We start from the raw sequence: 17,205 nt of genomic DNA, 5'->3' as shown, positions 1-17,205 counted from the left end.
ATCTTTCTGTGAAAAAGAACAGAAAGAGCAGAGATTTGTCCTTTCAAGGAACTTGCGGACAAACCTTTATCTAAACCATCCTGAAGAAACTGTAAAATTCTTGGAATTCTAAAAGAATGCCAAGAAAAATGATGAGAAAGACACCAAGAAATATAAGTCTTCCAGACTCTATAATATATCTCTCTGGATACAGATTTACGAGCCTGTAACATAGTATTAATCACAGAGTCAGAGAAACCTCTTTGACCAAGAATCAAGCTTTCAATCTCCATACCTTTAAATTTAAGGATTTGAGATCCTGATGGAAAAAAGGACCTTGCAACAGAAGGTCTGGTCGTAGCGGAAGAGTCCACGGATGGCAAGAGGCCATCCGGACCAGATCCGCATACCAAAACCTGTGAGGCCATGCCGGAGCTACCAGCAGAACAAACGAGCATTCCTTCAGAATCTTGGAGATTACTCTTGGAAGAAGAACTAGAGGCGGAAAGATATAAGCAGGATGATACTTCCAAGGAAGTGATAATGCATCCACTGCTTCCGCCTGAGGATCCCGGGATCTGGACAGATACCTGGGAAGTTTCTTGTTTAGATGAGACGCCATCAGATCTATTTCTGGAAGCTCCCATATTTGAACAATCTGAAGAAATACCTCTGGGTGAAGAGACCATTCGCCCGGATGCAAAGTTTGGCGACTGAGATAATCCGCTTCCCAATTGTCTATACCTGGGATATGAACCGCAGAGATTAGACAGGAGCTGGATTCCGCCCAAACCAGAATTCGAGATACTTCTTTCATAGCCAGAGGACTGTGAGTCCCTCCTTGATGATTGATGTATGCCACAGTTGTGACATTGTCTGTCTGAAAACAAATGAACGATTCTCTCTTCAGAAGAGGCCAAGACTGAAGAGCTCTGAAAATTGCACGGAGTTCCAAAATATTGATCGGTAATCTCACCTCCTGAGATTCCCAAACTCCTTGTGCCGTCAGAGATCCCCACACAGCTCCCCAACCTGTGAGACTTGCATCTGTTGAAATTACAGTCCAGGTCGGAAGCACAAAAGAAGCCCCCCGAATTAAACGATGGTGATCTGTCCACCACGTTAGAGAGTGTCGTACAATCGGTTTTAAAGATATTAATTGAGATATCTTTGTGTAATCCCTGCACCATTGATTCAGCATACAGAGCTGAAGAGGTCGCATGTGAAAACGAGCAAAGGGGATCGCGTCCGATGCAGCAGTCATAAGACCTAGAATTTCCATGCATAAGGCTACCGAAGGGAATGATTGTGACTGAAGGTTTCGACAAGCTGAAATCAATTTTAGACGTCTCTTGTCTGTTAAAGACAGAGTCATGGACACTGAATCTATCTGGAAACCCAGAAAGGTTACCCTTGTCTGAGGAATCAATGAACTTTTTGGTAAATTGATCCTCCAACCATGATCTTGAAGAAACAACACAAGTCGATTCGTATGAGATTCTTGCTAAATGTAAAGACTGAGCAAGTACCAAGATATCGTCCAAATAAGGAAATACCACAATACCCTGTTCTCCGATTACAGACAGAAGGGCACCGAGAACCTTTGTAAAAATTCTTGGAGCTGTAGCTAGGCCAAACGGCAGAGCCACAAACTGGTAATGCTTGTCCAGAAAAGAGAATCTCAGGAACTGATAATGATCTGGATGAATCGGAATATGCAGATAAGCATCCTGTAAATCTATTGTGGACATATAATGCCCTTGCTGAACAAAAGGCAAGATAGTCCTTACAGTTACCATTTTGAACGTTGGTATCCTTACATAACGATTCAATATTTTTAGATCCAGAACTGGTCTGAAGGAATTCTCCTTCTTTGGTACAATGAAGAGATTTGAATAAAACCCCATCCCCTGTTCCAGAACTGGAACTGGCATAATTACTCCAGCCAACTCTAGATCTGAAACACAATTCAGAAATGCTTGAGCTTTCACTGGATTTACTGGGACACGGGAAAGAAAAAATCTCTTTGCAGGAGGTCTCATCTTGAAACCAATTCTGTACCCTTCTGAAACAATGTTCTGAATCCAAAGATTGTGAACAGAATTGATCCAAATTTCTTTGAAAAAACGTAACCTGCCCCCTACCAGCTGAGCTGGAATGAGGGCCGCACCTTCATGTGGACTTAGAAGCAGGCTTTGCCTTTCTAGAAGGCTTGGATTTATTCCAGACTGGAGATGGTTTCCAAACTGAAACTGCTCCTGAGGATGAAGGATCAGGCTTTTGTTCTTTGTTGAAACGAAAGGAACGAAAACGATTATTAGCCCTGTTTTTACCCTTAGATTTTTTATCCTGTGGTAAAAAAGTTCCTTTCCCACCAGTAACAGTTGAGATAATGGAATCCAACTGAGAACCAAATAATTTGTTACCCTGGAAAGAAATGGAAAGTAGAGTTGATTTAGAAGCCATATCAGCATTCCAAGTTTTAAGCCATAAAGCTCTTCTAGCTAAAATAGCTAGAGACATAAACCTGACATCAACTCTGATAATATCAAAAATGGCATCACAGATAAAATTATTAGCATGCTGAAGAAGAATAATAATATTATGAGAATCATGATCTGTTACTTGTTGTGCTAAAGTCTCCAACCAAAAGGTTGAAGCTGCAGCAACATCAGCCAAAGATATAGCAGGTCTAAGAAGATTACCTGAACACAGATAAGCTTTTCTTAGAAAGGATTCAATTTTCCTATCTAAAGGATCTTTAAACGAAGTACCATCTGACGTAGGAATAGTAGTACGTTTAGCAAGGGTAGAAATAGCCCCATCAACTTTAGGGATTTTGTCCCAAAATTCTAATCTGTCAGACGGCACAGGATATAATTGCTTAAAACGTTTAGAAGGAGTAAATGAATTACCCAATTTATCCCATTCTCTGGAAATTACTTCAGAAATAGCATTAGGAACAGGAAAAACTTCTGGAATAACCACAGGAGATTTAAACACCTTATCTAAACGTTTAGAATTAGTATCAAGAGGACCAGAATCCTCTATTTCTAAAGCAATTAGTACTTCTTTAAGTAAAGAACGAATAAATTCCATTTTAAATAAATATGAAGATTTATCAGCATCAATCTCTGAGACAGAATCCTCTGAACCAGAAGAGTCATCAGAATCAGAATGATGATGTTCATTTAAAAATTCATCTGTAGAGAGAGAAGTTTTAAAAGATTTTTTATGTTTACTAGAAGGAGAAATAACAGACATAGCCTTCTTGATGGATTCAGAAACAAAATCTCTTATGTTATCAGGAACATTCTGCACCTTAGATGTTGAGGGAACTGCAAGGGAACAGCTTTAACAAGTTTGTCATGACAATTAATACAAACAACAGCCGGAGGAATAGCTACCAAAAGTTTACAGCAGATACACTTAGCTTTGGTAGTTCCAGCACTAGACAGCGATTTTCCTGAAGTATCTTCTGACTCAGATGCAACGTGAGACATCTTGCAATATGTAAGAGAAAAAACAACATATAAAGCAAAATTGATCAAATTCCTTAAATGACAGTTTCAGGAATGGGAAAAAATGCCAATAAACAAGCTTCTAGTAACCAGAAGCAAAGAAAAAATGAGACTGAAATAATGTGGAGACAAAAGAGACGCCCATATTTTTTGGCGCCAAATAATACGCCCACATTGTTTGGCGCCACATCCGGAACGCCGACATTTTTGGCACAAAAGGACGTCAAAAAATGACGCAACTTCCGGCGACACGTATGACGCCGGAAACAGAAAAGATTTTTTGCGCCAAAAAAGTCAGCGCCAAGAATGACGCAATAAAATGAAGCATTTTCAGCCCCCGCGAGCCTAACAGCCCACAGGGAAAAAAAGTCAAATTTTTAAGGTAAGAAAAAAATTATTGATTCAAACGCATTATCCCAAATATGAAACTGACTGTCTGAAAATAAGGAATGTTGAACATTCTGAGTCAAGGCAAATAAATGTTTGAATACATATATTTAGAACTTTATAAATAAAGTGCCCAACCATAGCTTAGAGTGTCACAGAAAATAAGATTTACTTACCCCAGGACACTCATCTACATGTTTGTAGAAAGCCAAACCAGTACTGAAACGAAAATCAGCAGAGGTAATGGTATATAAATAAGAGTATATCGTCGATCTGAAAAGGGAGGTAAGAGATGAATCTCTACGACCGATAACAGAGAACCTATGAAATAGACCCTGTAGAAGGAGATCACTGCATTCAAATAGGCAATACTCTCCTCACATCCCTCTGACATTCACTGCACGCTGAGAGGAAAACCGGGCTCCAACTTGCTGCGGAGCGCATATCAACGTAGAATCTAGCACAAACTTACTTCACCACCTCCATAGGAGGCAAAGTTTGTAAAACTGAATTGTGGGTGAGGTGAGGGGTGTATTTATAGGCATTTTGAGGTTTGGGAAACTTTGCCCCTCCTGGTAGGAATGTATATCCCATACGTCACTAGCTCATGGACTCTTGCTAATTACATGAAAGAAAGCAAATAGCATAGCCCTCTAAGCATAAAGAAGGCAAGGAGCATATAGGAAGTGAGGTAAAATAAAATAAATTTTGACAATAAAAAACACACTTAGCTTGTTGAAGAAATGTGTTCAGGGCATCTTAGATTCTACAGTAACATGAGAGTCAGGATCAGTCTGAGACATCTTGCAAAATGTAAAAGGAAAAAATTAACATTTAAACAAAATATTTAAATTTCCTCTTAAAGCATTTTCAGGAATGGTAAAAAATGCTTATGCTAAAAAATATGCAAAAAAACAAACAGCATAGCTCTCTATAATATAAAGAGAGCAAGAAGTATAAAAGTGGGTTAAAATCAAAAAATTTTGCGCCAAGAATGACGCAATAAATAACAGCATTTTGCATCCACTAGAGCTTAGATTTGTCCACGAAAATTAAGGAAAAACAAGTCAAATTGGAAAAAAAAAAAGACTGAAACCCCAGGTAAGAAAACAAGGTTAAATAAGCTTCCTAAAACATGATTCTCATACTGAGACTGCTAGACTGCAAAAGGGAAATATTTACTTATATTTGACTCATGGCAAATATAAGTAAACACAAATATTTAAAACTTTACAATATAACAAAGCGCCAAACATAGCTGAGAGAGTCTTAAAAAAAAAAAAAGATACATACTTACCAGAAGACACTCATCCACATATAGCAGACAGACAAACCAGTACTGAAAAATATCAGCAGAGGGAATGGTATAAGAGTATATTGTCTATCTGAAAAGGGAGGTAGAGAATGAATCCCTACGACCGATAACAGAGAGCCTTTGAAAAGATTTCCCATGAGTGAAACCATGAAATCAACAGGCGATACTCACTTCAAATTCCTCTGACAAATACTGTACTCAGAGGAATTGGGCTTCAAAAATGCTTAGAAGCGCCTATCATAGAAGAAATCAAGCACAAACTTACTTCAACACCTCCACAGGAGGCAAAGTTTGTAAAAACTGTGGAATGGGTGTTGTGGGAGGTGTATTTATAGGTATTTGAGTTTGGGAAACTTTGCCCCCCTCCTGGTAGGAATGCATATCCCATACGTCACTAGCTCATGGACTCTTGCCACTTACATGAAAGAAAAGGCTGAATACAAAGCATATAGCTAGAAGGCTCAAACAAGAAATTGAGATAATTCTCTGTAAAGATAAGACCACAGTCGTCATTATACAAACCCCAGAGATACAAGATCCCACAGGGAGTAAAGCACCCTCTGCGTAAGTAGCGTAGAGAAAAGCGCCCAAAATATTAAAAGCATTTGATACTGGATTGTATTCGAACACTGATCCCCTGGAGAAACCCTTCACAGGGGCACGCCATTTTCAAAGTCTAAGTTGAAGCGCAAAACACTGCATGAAAGAACAATGGCGCCAAAGGAGAAGCAACTCCCCAAAAACAAACAGCAGCCCACATATAATTACACCAAGATGGCGGAATCCAAACTCCAGTACCTACACTGGCACCCTTCCGGAGACAGCTAGGCTGAGGATCATTTGGCGAAACTGCTATAGTGTATTGCAGTCCTAACCATAACCTTATCACACATACTGCCAGACTACATCAGCTCTAGAGACAGACAAGATCGTGAAAAAGCAGACCACTGCTGCAGCGCTTAGTTTCCAGCGTCAAAAAAATACCAGCAAGAACATAGAGAGCTGATTTGATTTTTAAAGTTAACGCTCTAGTACTAAATGTCCGTCAAAAAATTCTTAAAAAGTTATAAATAACTCCTATGACACACTAAGAATCTGGTAATGAACAAAGTTACTAAATCCTAGCGGATGTAAAATATGGTTAACACTGAACACTAATTCTGTGATCAGGGTTTAAACCTTTCCGGATAGTGTCCCATTATCCTCAGATGTAAATTTGGACACACATAACATAATCCCTTATATTAAAGGAGAGTACTGTAAATACGGACCAGGAAGGGATAGGAGTATGGGGGAATATTTAGTGCAGCCACAAAGCTAAATACATTGCATCAGCTATAAGCTTCTAGCACAAACCACGTACTCCATCAAGCCTGGGTCTCACTCAACTCTGACCCTTCATAAGGCAAAATAAGCGGAAATCATAGGTCCTGGTAGATTTTAACCTAAGCAGTTGCTCTGCCACAAAACATCCCAAACCTGCGGATATTATTAAAATAATACATACCCCTTCTGAGGGAAACAAGTTCCACTGGGACCCTGATATCACAGTCCTTCCATAGATAGCTCTGTATTATGAAATAAAGAAAGGACTTACCCTCCAGGGTCTCGGCTGTAGAGCAGATACAGCACCTCCAAGTTTAGCCAGCTTCATCACAAATCTGACAGGAACTTGGGCAGAAAAAGAAAGAAAAGAGTAACTAACTCTGGCTTTTTATAACAGGGGTAGCAATAATGTTTGAAAGCAAAGACAACCTTGCCGCCTTCTAACTGCTAAAAGCCACCATTACTCTTACTAAAGAGATTGACATAGACACAGCATAGCCCCTAATCCTTGCTTGCAGGGAAAAGTACCCATTAAAGGATTCAATATCTTCAGACACCATCTTCGCACAACCTCCATTGACAGAGGCAAAGAGAATGACTAGGGATTATGGGTAAGGAAAGTTACACTTAACAGCTTTGCTGGGGTGCTCTTTGTAATTGGTATGACGTTGTGGACTTTCCATGTCTTAGGAAAGAAATGTTATTCTTGCACGTCAAAATATATGACAAACAAATAAGCCATACGGAAATTTACTTTGGCTGCAACCTCATTTTTGTGAGGAAAGTCACTGTGCTCAGATGCCGTTTTAAATGTTTTAATTTTTTGGCCTTTATTTCCATTATGTTGATGTATAGTGTAGTGCGCTGTGCAAAGAGATGACACGTACAAGTCTCTGCTGCTACTAGTAAACTCATCAGTTGTAGCGCAAACACAGCCATAAACAATAAATACATGAATTAAGGAATAGATGTTACTGTGTTCAAATAAATCTTTTTTTTCTAGATACTGAAATTTTAAGTTTATATACATTTTTACTTTTCACAAAATATTTTTATTTTTCTTTTGATTCCCCCCCCCCCCAGCATTTTAAAAAACGTAAAAATCATTCTTAGTTCACGGGCCATACAAAAACAAGTGGTGGCTGATTTGGCCCCCAGGCTGTCGTTTGCCTATACCTGTTCTAAAAGTATAAGTGGAAGATCCTTTAGACAAAAGTATAGGCCCTATAGCAGTATAATCTTCATTTTAGGATTTAGGAGAAGCTCTATAGTTACACGTCACATGAGCAATTGCACAACAAGGTGAACCAGTGAGCTTGAATTTATACTTCTACCTAGAAAATGCCTCTAGCAACCTAACCAGAAGACCTAACTGCTGCTCTATAGCCTTTTACTTCCAGGAATGGATATAACAAAACAAAATGAAGAAACCTGTGGTACAGACTGTACAGACCTCTGCACCCAAACTGCATTTACACCTCTCAGGAGCAAAGTCCACTGAAGACTATATTTTCATTCATTCCTAACACACTCTCCAATTCAACTTGTGATGTATTTCAAGGGGACCATTAACACCTTAATTTTTTTTTATAAATGTTTAATTATGTGTAGTAAAACAACAACAATGATTTGTTTTGCACCCTTTTCATGTAATTTGTCAATTTCTAAATATCAACATTTCGAATGCATCCTGCTGACTTCCCAAGGCTCACCATGCTACATACATGTCCCTTATTGGCTTTATTAGTTAACAACTTCAAAACAATGTAATTTATACTAACATTATGACAGTGGCTAGCTTTTTTTGATCATCTTTAAATAAGGCAAATGGTGAATGGGGTTTTGTTAAAAGCAGTAGAAAAGTTGTTTTTTGTTTTTTTTTAAATGTTAAGACTTGGCTGATAAGTTATTTTATAGCAACACAACAGAAATGTCTGGTAATTACAAGGTGTTTACTGTCCCTTTAAGAACTGTAGGTATGTAGTTCTGAAAAATGTAACTGCACAGAGAGCTATTTAGTGTATCAGTGATAGAGCTATGCTCACCTGTACAGAAGCTCAGAGTTGGGAATAAACTGTTCCACACAGGAGGTATGGATCAACCGGAAACTGAGCACGGGCGGTGTAGGAGTTCCTCCAAACACACGAAGAATCCCGCCAGGAAAGGACATGGTGAGTTCCCCCATGATCCGCACTCCACATCTAGAAAGAAGATAAACAGGAGATAAATAAGTTAAGAAATGTAAATTTCATACACTGTAGTTTCTAAGTAAATTGTTAAAGGTCCAGGTTACTTTATGTAAAAGGCTCAAATACTGCTAATCACATACAGTAGGTCACAAAATGCATTAAAGGGAAAGCAGCAACAAGTCTTTTTTCTGGTTTTAGTTGGTTATGATGAATAATAACAGGACACATTTAAAGGTTTCAAGAAAGCTATTAATGGAGCAAATATAATGGACACAAAAGTGGAAGGAGCAATAAAGGATTAGTAATACTCACCCTTCTAAGGTTCCACCTTCAAACACAGCATGAACATATTCTGTGAAGGCAGTAGCCACGGGGAGTGCTTCTTGGGACCCGAGAACTACTGGGCTTGGACCACGAGATAATCCTAAAGAAAAATTGAGAAAATGACACAAAAAAAAGTAACACTAAGACATGCCAGAACAGGAACAAAAAAAAAAAAAAAAAAAAAGTAATTCTCTGGAAGTGTCCGTAAAACCCATTTGCAGTGTATGAAACACTTTGGAGAAAGTTTAATTTTTTTGAAAAGATGATACATTATGATACTCTTGAATATGATTTCCAAAATGGTTTTTTATCTGCTGAGTATACAGAGTAACTTGCTTTAAACAATTCAAAGGAAACGTGACTAAATAAGCGTCAATATAAGTGAGTATAACAAAAACAAAGTATCAATGTTTTCTCTTATTAACAATAGTCATTGTTGATTAATGCCAAGTACTTATATGAAAACATAGGTGGAGGAGAAAACTAGGATATGCTGCAACAAACCAGACATTATTTGGTGATAAACAAAATTGACAACAACCAGACCTTCATATGGGTTTACATAGAATGCGAGGAAAGGGCTCAACTGATAAAGTATAACTTGTTTTCTCAAATGCTTGTAAAACTATACTCATGATTTTTGCAGTTCTGTACAATCAATGTCTTAAAGGGACAGAACACCCATTTTCCTTCATGATTCAGACAGAGAATATATTGTTAAACAACTTTTGACTATTATCAATTTTGATTCATGCCGACAAGCGTCATATGTGCAGCCACCAATCAGCAGCTAGCTCCCACATCCTGAACCTACCTAGGTTTTTCAACAAAAGATACCACGAGAACTAAGAAAATTAGATAATAGAAGAAAATTGGAAAGTTGTTTAAAATGTATGCTCTATCATGAAGGGGGGGGGTGGGTTAGGTTTCATGCCCCTTTAACCCCATATAGTCCTCTAAGAGAACCGCTCCTACCAAAAACCTCATGATGGCTAGCCCAAATGTTAATAAATACTTGCTGAAGTTTCAATGAATTGTCTCCTCTCCCTTAGTAGATTTGTCAACAAAACATGACCCTTTAAAGATCTTCCAGAGCATAAATGAAATTCCATTTGAACAAGCTGAACTCGCCAATCATGATTTATAAAGTCATAGAATACAAGGTGGCCATAGTTCAGAACTAGTGCACAAACCTTGGTAATAATGCTGAAAACAAGTTTAAAAAAATAATTAAAAAAAAAAAAGTAAATGTATGCTTACCTGATAAATTAATTTCTTTTACGATATGATGAGTCCACAGATTTCATCCTTACTTGTGGGATATTAACCTCCTGCTAACAGGAAGTGGCAAAGAGCACCACAGCAGAGCTGTATATATAGCCCCTCCCTTCCCCTCCATACTCAGTCATTCGGACGAAGGTTTAGGAAGAGAAAAGTAAAGGCTAAAAGGTGCAAAGGTGACTGAAGTTTACAAAAAATAAATAAATCTGTCTTAAAAAGAACAGGGTGGGCCGTGGACTCGTCATATCGTAAAAACAAAATTTATGCTTACTTGATAAATTTATTTCTCTTGTGGTGTATCCAGTCCACGGATTCATCCATTACTTGTGGGATATTCTCCTTCCCAACAGGAAGCTGCAAGAGGATCACCCACAGCAGAGCTGTCTATATAGCTCCTCCCCTAACTGCCACCTCCAGTCATTCGACCGAAGACAAGCAAGAGAAAGGATAAACTATAGGGTGCAGTGGTGACTGTAGTTTAAAAATAAAAAACACCTGCCTTAAAATGACAGGGCGGGCCGTGGACTGGATACACCACAAGAGAAATAAATTTATCAGGTAAGCATAAATTTTGTTTTCTCTTGTAAGGTGTATCCAGTCCACGGATTCATCCATTACTTGTGGGATACCAATACCAAAGCTATAGGACACGGATGAAGGGAGGGACAAGGCAGGCGCTTAAACGGAAGGCACCACTGCCTGTAAGACCTTTCTCCAAAAACAGCCTCCGAAGAAGCAAAAGTATCAAATTTGTAGAATTTAGAAAAAGTATGAAGCGAAGACCAAGTCGCCGCCTTACAAATCTGTTGAACAGAAGCCTCATTTTTAAAAGCCCATGTGGAAGCCATCGCTCTAGTGGAATGAGCTGTAATTCTTTCAGGAGGCTGCTGGCCAGCAGTCTCATAAGCTAAGCGGATTATACTTCTTAACCAAAAAGAAAGAGAAGTTGCTGAAGCCCTTTGGCCTCTCCTCTGTCCAGAGTAGACAACAAACAATGCAGATGTTTGACGGAAATCCTTGGTAGCTTGTAAATAAAACTTTAAAGCACGAACTACGTCAAGATTGTGTAAAAGACGTTCCTTCTTTGAAGAAGGGTTAGGACACAGTGACGGAACAACAATCTCCTGATTGATATTCTTATTAGATACCACCTTAGGAAGAAACCCAGGTTTGGTACGCAAAACTACCTTATCTGCATGGAAGATCAGATAAGGGGAATCACACTGTAAGGCAGATAACTCTGAAACTCTTCGAGCCGAAGAGATAGCTACCAAAAACAGAACTTTCCAAGATAAAAGCTTGATATCTATGGAATGCAGAGGTTCAAAAAGAACCCCTTGAAGAACCTTAAGAACTAAATTTAAACTCCATGGCGGAGCAACAGGTTTAAACACAGGCTTGATTCTAACTAAAGCCTGACAAAACGCCTGAACGTCTGGAACATCCGCCAGACGTTTGTGCAAAAGGACAGAGCAGAAATCTGTCCTTTTAAGGAACTAGCTGACAATCCCTTCTCCAATCCTTCTTGGAGAAAAGATAATATCCTAGGAATCCTGACTTTACTCCATGAGTAACCCTTGGATTCACACCAATGAAGATATTTACACCATATCTTATGATAGATTTTCCTGGTGACAGGCTTTTGAGCCTGTATTAAGGTATCAATGACCGACTCGGAGAAACCACGCTTTGATAAAATCAAGCGTTCAATCTCCAAGCAGTCAGACGCAGAGAAATTAGATTTGGATGGTTGAAAGGACCCTGAAGTAGAAGGTCCTGCCTCAGCGGCAGAGTCCATGGTGGAAGGGATGACATGTCCACCAGATCTGCATACCAAGTCCTGCGTGGCCACGCAGGTGCTATCAAAATCACCGAAGCTCTCTCCTGCTTGATTTTGGCAATCAGACGAGGGAGCAGAGGAAACGGTGGAAACACATAAGCCAGGTTGAAGGACCAAGGCGCTGCTAGAGCATCTATCAGTGCTGCCTTGGGATCCCTGGACTTGGATCTGTAACAAGGAAGCTTGGCGTTCTGACGAGACGCCATAAGATCCAGTTCTGGTTTGCCCCAAAGTTGAATCAACTGCGCAAACACCTCCGGATGGAGTTCCCACTCCCCCGGATGAAAAGTCTGTCGACTTAGAAAATCTGCCTCCCAGTTCTCTACTCCTGGGATATGGATAGCTGATAGATGGCAAGAGTGAACCTCTGCCCATAGAATTATTTTTGAAACCTCCAACATTGCTAGGGAACTCCTTGTTCCCCCTTGATGGTTGATGTAGGCTACAGTCGTGATATTGTCCGACTGAAATCTGATGAAAATGACCGCAGCAAGCTGAGGCCAAGCCTTAAGAGCATTGAATATTGCTCTTAGTTCCAGAATGTTTATCGGAAGAAGTGCCTCCTCCTGAGTCCACGAGCCCTGAGCCTTCAGGGAGTTCCAGACTGCACCCCGGCCCAAAAGGCTGGCATCTGTCGTTACTATTGTCCAATCTGGCCTGCGGAAGGTCATACCCTTGGACAGATGGACCCGAGATAGCCACCAGAGAAGAGAATCCCTGGTCTCTTGATCCAAATTTAGTAGAGGGGACAAATCTGTGTAATCCCTATTCCACTGACAGACCGCTGCAACTCTGCATGCTCAGAGATGTAGGCGGGCAAACGGCACTATGTCCATTGCCGCTACCATTAAGCCGATTACTTCCATACACTGAGCCACTGAAGGGCGAGAAGTAGAATAAAGAACACGGCAGGAATTTAGAAGTTTTGACAACCTGGCCTCTGTCAGGTAAATCTTCATTTCTACAGAATCTATCAGAGTTCCTAGGAAGGAAACTCTTGTGAGAGGGGATAGAGAACTCTTTTCTTCGTTCACTTTCCACCCATGAGACCTCAGGAATGCCAGGACAATGTCCGTATGGGACCTGGCGATTTGAAAATTTGACGCCTGTATCAGAATGTCGTCTAGGTAAGGGGCTACTGCTATACCCCGCAGCCTTAGGACCGCTAGGAGTGACCCCAGAACTTTCGTAAAGATTCTTGGTGCCGTAGCTAACCCAAAGGGAAGAGCCACAAACTGGTAATGCCTGTCTAGGAAGGCGAACCTGAGAAACCGATGATGATCTCTGTGTATCGGAATGTGAAGATAAGCATCCTTTAAATCCACGGTAGTCATATATTGACCCTCCTGGATCATAGGTAGGATGGTTCGAATAGTCTCCATCTTGAAGGATGGGAACCTGAGAAATTTGTTTAGGATCTTGAGATCTAAGATTGGTCTGAAGGTTCCCTCTTTCTTGGGAACTACAAACAGATTTGAATAGAAGCCTTGCCCCTGTTCCTCCTTTGGAACTGGGTGGATCACTCCCATAACTAGGAGGTCTTGAACACAATGTAAGAATGCCTCTCTCTTTATCTGGTTTGCAGATAATTGTGAGAGATGAAATCTTCCTTTTGGGGAAGAAGCTTTGAAGTCCAGAAGATATCCCTGGGACACAATTTCCAACGCCCAGGGATCCTGGACATCTCTTGCCCAAGCCTGGGCGAAGAGAGAAAGTCTGCCCCCTACTAGATCCGTTACCGGATCGGGGGCTGATCTTTCATGCTGTCTTAGAGGCAGCAGCAGGTTTTTTGGCCTGCTTTCCTTTGTTCCAAGCCTGGTTAGGTCTCCAGACCGGCTTGGACTGGGCAAAATTTCCCTCTTGTTTTGTATTAGAGGAAGTTAAAGCTGCGCCACCCTTGAAGTTTCGAAAGGCACGGAAATTAGTTTGTTTGGTCCTTAATTTGTTGGACCTATCCTGAGGAAGGGCGTGACCTTTTCCACAAGTAATATCAGAAATGATCTCCTTCAGTCCAGGCCCGAATAGGGTCTGCCCCTTGAAGGGAATGTTGAGAAGCTTAGACTTTGAAGTAACTTCAGCTGACCAGGATTTAAGCCATAGCGCCCTACGCGCCTGTATAGCAAAACCTGAGTTCTTAGCCGTTAGTTTGGTTAAATGAACAACGGCGTCAGAAACAAATGAATTGGCTAGCTTAAGAGCTTTAAGCTTGTCAAGGATATCATCCAATGGGGTTTCTACCTGAAGAGCCTCTTCTAGAGACTCAAACCAGAAGGCCGCAGCAGCAGTGACAGGGGCAATGCATGCAAGGGGCTGGAGAATAAAACCTTGTTGAATAAAAATTTTCTTAAGGTAACCCTCTAATTTTTTGTCCATCGGATCTAGAAAAGCACAACTGTCCTCGACATGGATAGTTGTACGCTTCACTAGGATAGAGACTGCTCCCTCCACCTTAGGGACCGTTTGCCACAAGTCCCGTGTAGCGGCATCTATGGGAAACATCTTTTTAAAAACAGGAGGGGGAGAGAACCGTACACCTGGTCTATCCCATTCCTTAGTAATCATTTCTGAAAACGTCTTAGGTATTGGAAAAACATCAGTGTAAACAGGCACTGCATAGTATTTATCCAATCTACACAATTTCTCTGGGACTATAATGGCGTCACAGTCATCCAGAGTTGCTAAAACCTCCCTGAGCAACACGCTGAGGTGTTCAAGCTTAAATTTAAAATGTAGACATATCAGAATCAGGTTGAAGAGTCTTCCCCGAGTCAGAAAAACATAATTTATGTAAGAACTTACCTGATAAATTAATTTCTTTCATATTAGCAAGAGTCCATGAGCTAGTGACGTATGGGATATACATTCCTACCAGGAGGGGCAAAGTTTCCCAAACCTTAAAATGCCTATAAATACACCCCTCACTACACCCACAATTCAGTTTAACGAATAGCCAAGAAGTGGGGTGATAAGAAAGGAGCGAAAGCATCAAAAATAAGGAATTGGAATAATTGTGCTTTATACAAAAAAATCATAACCACCACAAAAAGGGTGGGCCTCATGGACTCTTGCCAATATGAAAGAAATGAATTTATCAGGTAAGTTCTTACATAAATTATGTTTTCTTTCATGTAATTAGAAAGAGTCCATGAGCTAGTGACGTATGGGATAGCAGATACCCAATATGTGGAACTTCCACGCAAGAGTCACTAGAGAGGGAGGGATAAAATAAAGACAGCCAATTCCGCTGAAAAAATAATCCACAACCCAAATCAAAAAAATGAAATAATAAGCAGAAGAATCAAACTGAAACAGCTGCCTGAAGTACTTTTCTACCAAAAACTGCTTCTGAAGAAGAAAAACAAACATCAAAATGGTAGAATTTAGTAAAAGTATGCAAAGAAGACCAAGTTGCTGCTTTGCAAATCTGATCAACAGAAGCTTCATTCCTAAAAGCCCAGGAAGTAGAAACTGACCTAGTAGAATGAGCCGTAATCCTTTGAGGCAGGGATTTACCCGACTCCACATAAGCAAGATGAATCAAAGACTTTAACCAAGAAGCCAAAGAAATGGCAGAAGCCTTCTGACCTTTCCTAGAACCAGAAAAGATAACAAATAGACTAGAAGTCTTTCTAAACCCTTTAGTAGCTTCAACATAATATTTCAAAGCTCTTACTACATCCAAAGAATGTAAAGATCTCTCCAGAGAATTCTTAGGATTAGGACATAATGAAGGGACAACAATTTCTCTACTAATGTTGTTAGAATTCACAACTTTAGGTAAAAATTGAAATGAAGTCCGCAACACCGCCTTATCCTGATGAAAAATCAGAAAAGGAGATTCACAAGAAAGAGCAGATAACTCAGAAACTCTTCTAGCAGAAGAGATGGCCAAAAGAAACAAAACTTTCTAAGAAAGTAATTTAATATCCAGAGAATGCATAGGTTCAAACGGAGGAGCCTGTAAAGCCAGACTCGGTAATAAATCTTCCTAGACACAGATTTACGAGCCTGTAACATAGTATTAATCACTGAGTCAGAGAAACCTCTATGACTAAGTATCAAACGTTCAATCTCCATACCTTCAAATTTAATGATTTGAGATCCTGATGGAAAAATGGGCCTTGAGATAGAAGGTCTGGCCTTAACGGAAGTGTCCAAGGTTGGCAACTGGCCATCCGAACGAGATCCGCATACCAAAACCTGTGAGGCCATGCTGGAGCCACCAGCAGTACAAACGAACGCTCCATTAGGATTTTGGAAATCACTTTTGGAAGAAGAACTAGAGGCGGAAAGATATAAGCAGGATGATAATTCCAAGGAAGCGACAACGCGTCCACTCCTTCCGCCTGAGGATCCCTGGATCTGGACAGATACCTGGGAAGTTTCTTGTTTAGATGAGAGGCCATAAGATCTATTTCCGGAAGTCCCCAGATTTGAACAATCTGAAGAAATACCTCTGAATAAAGAGACCATTTGCCCGGATGTAGCGTCTGGCGACAGATAATCTGCTTCCCAATTGTCTATACCTGGGATATGAACCGCAGAGATTAGACAGGAGCTGGATTCCGCCCATACAAGTATCCGAGATACTTCTTTCATAGCCTGAGGACTGTGAGTCCCTCCTTGATGATTGACATACGCCACGGTTGTGACATTGTCTGTCTGAAAACAAATAAACGATTCTCTCTTCAGAAGAGGCCAGAACTGAGGAGCTCTGAAAATCGCACGGAGTTCCAAAATGTTGATTGGTAATCTCGCCTCCTGAGATTCCCAAACCCCCTGCGCTGTCAGAGATCCCTATACAGCTCCCCAACCTGAAAGACTCGCATCTGTTGAGATCACAGTCCAGGTTGGACGAACAAAAGAGGCCCCTTGAATTAAATGATGGTGATCCAATCACCAAGTCAGAGAAGATCGAACATTGGGATTTAAGGATATTAATTGTGATATCTTTGTATAATCCCTGCACCATTGGTTCAGCATACAAAGCTGAAGAGGTCTCATGTGAAAACGAGCAAAAGGGATTGTGTCCGATGCAGCAGT

At 40.3% G+C, this 17,205-nt stretch overlaps 1 protein-coding gene across 1 annotated transcript in view; it reads right to left on the bottom strand.

The window, feature by feature from the left end:
• The window catches only part of FCHO1 (FCH and mu domain containing endocytic adaptor 1), an 802,768-nt gene that overhangs the window by 112,861 nt on the left and 672,702 nt on the right, over nt 1–17,205 (bottom strand). The window contains exons 24-25 of the mRNA XM_053702869.1: nt 9,030–9,141; nt 8,574–8,729 (exon numbers count right to left, since the gene is read on the bottom strand). Of these exons, the coding sequence (XP_053558844.1) occupies nt 8,574–8,729; nt 9,030–9,141 (268 nt within the window). The remainder of the gene's footprint in view (nt 1–8,573; nt 8,730–9,029; nt 9,142–17,205) is intronic.

The sequence above is a fragment of the Bombina bombina genome, chromosome 2, assembly GCF_027579735.1.
Source record: "Bombina bombina isolate aBomBom1 chromosome 2, aBomBom1.pri, whole genome shotgun sequence".
NCBI classification, from domain to species: Eukaryota; Metazoa; Chordata; class Amphibia; order Anura; family Bombinatoridae; genus Bombina; species Bombina bombina.
This window is presented reverse-complemented; position numbering and strand designations above follow the sequence as displayed.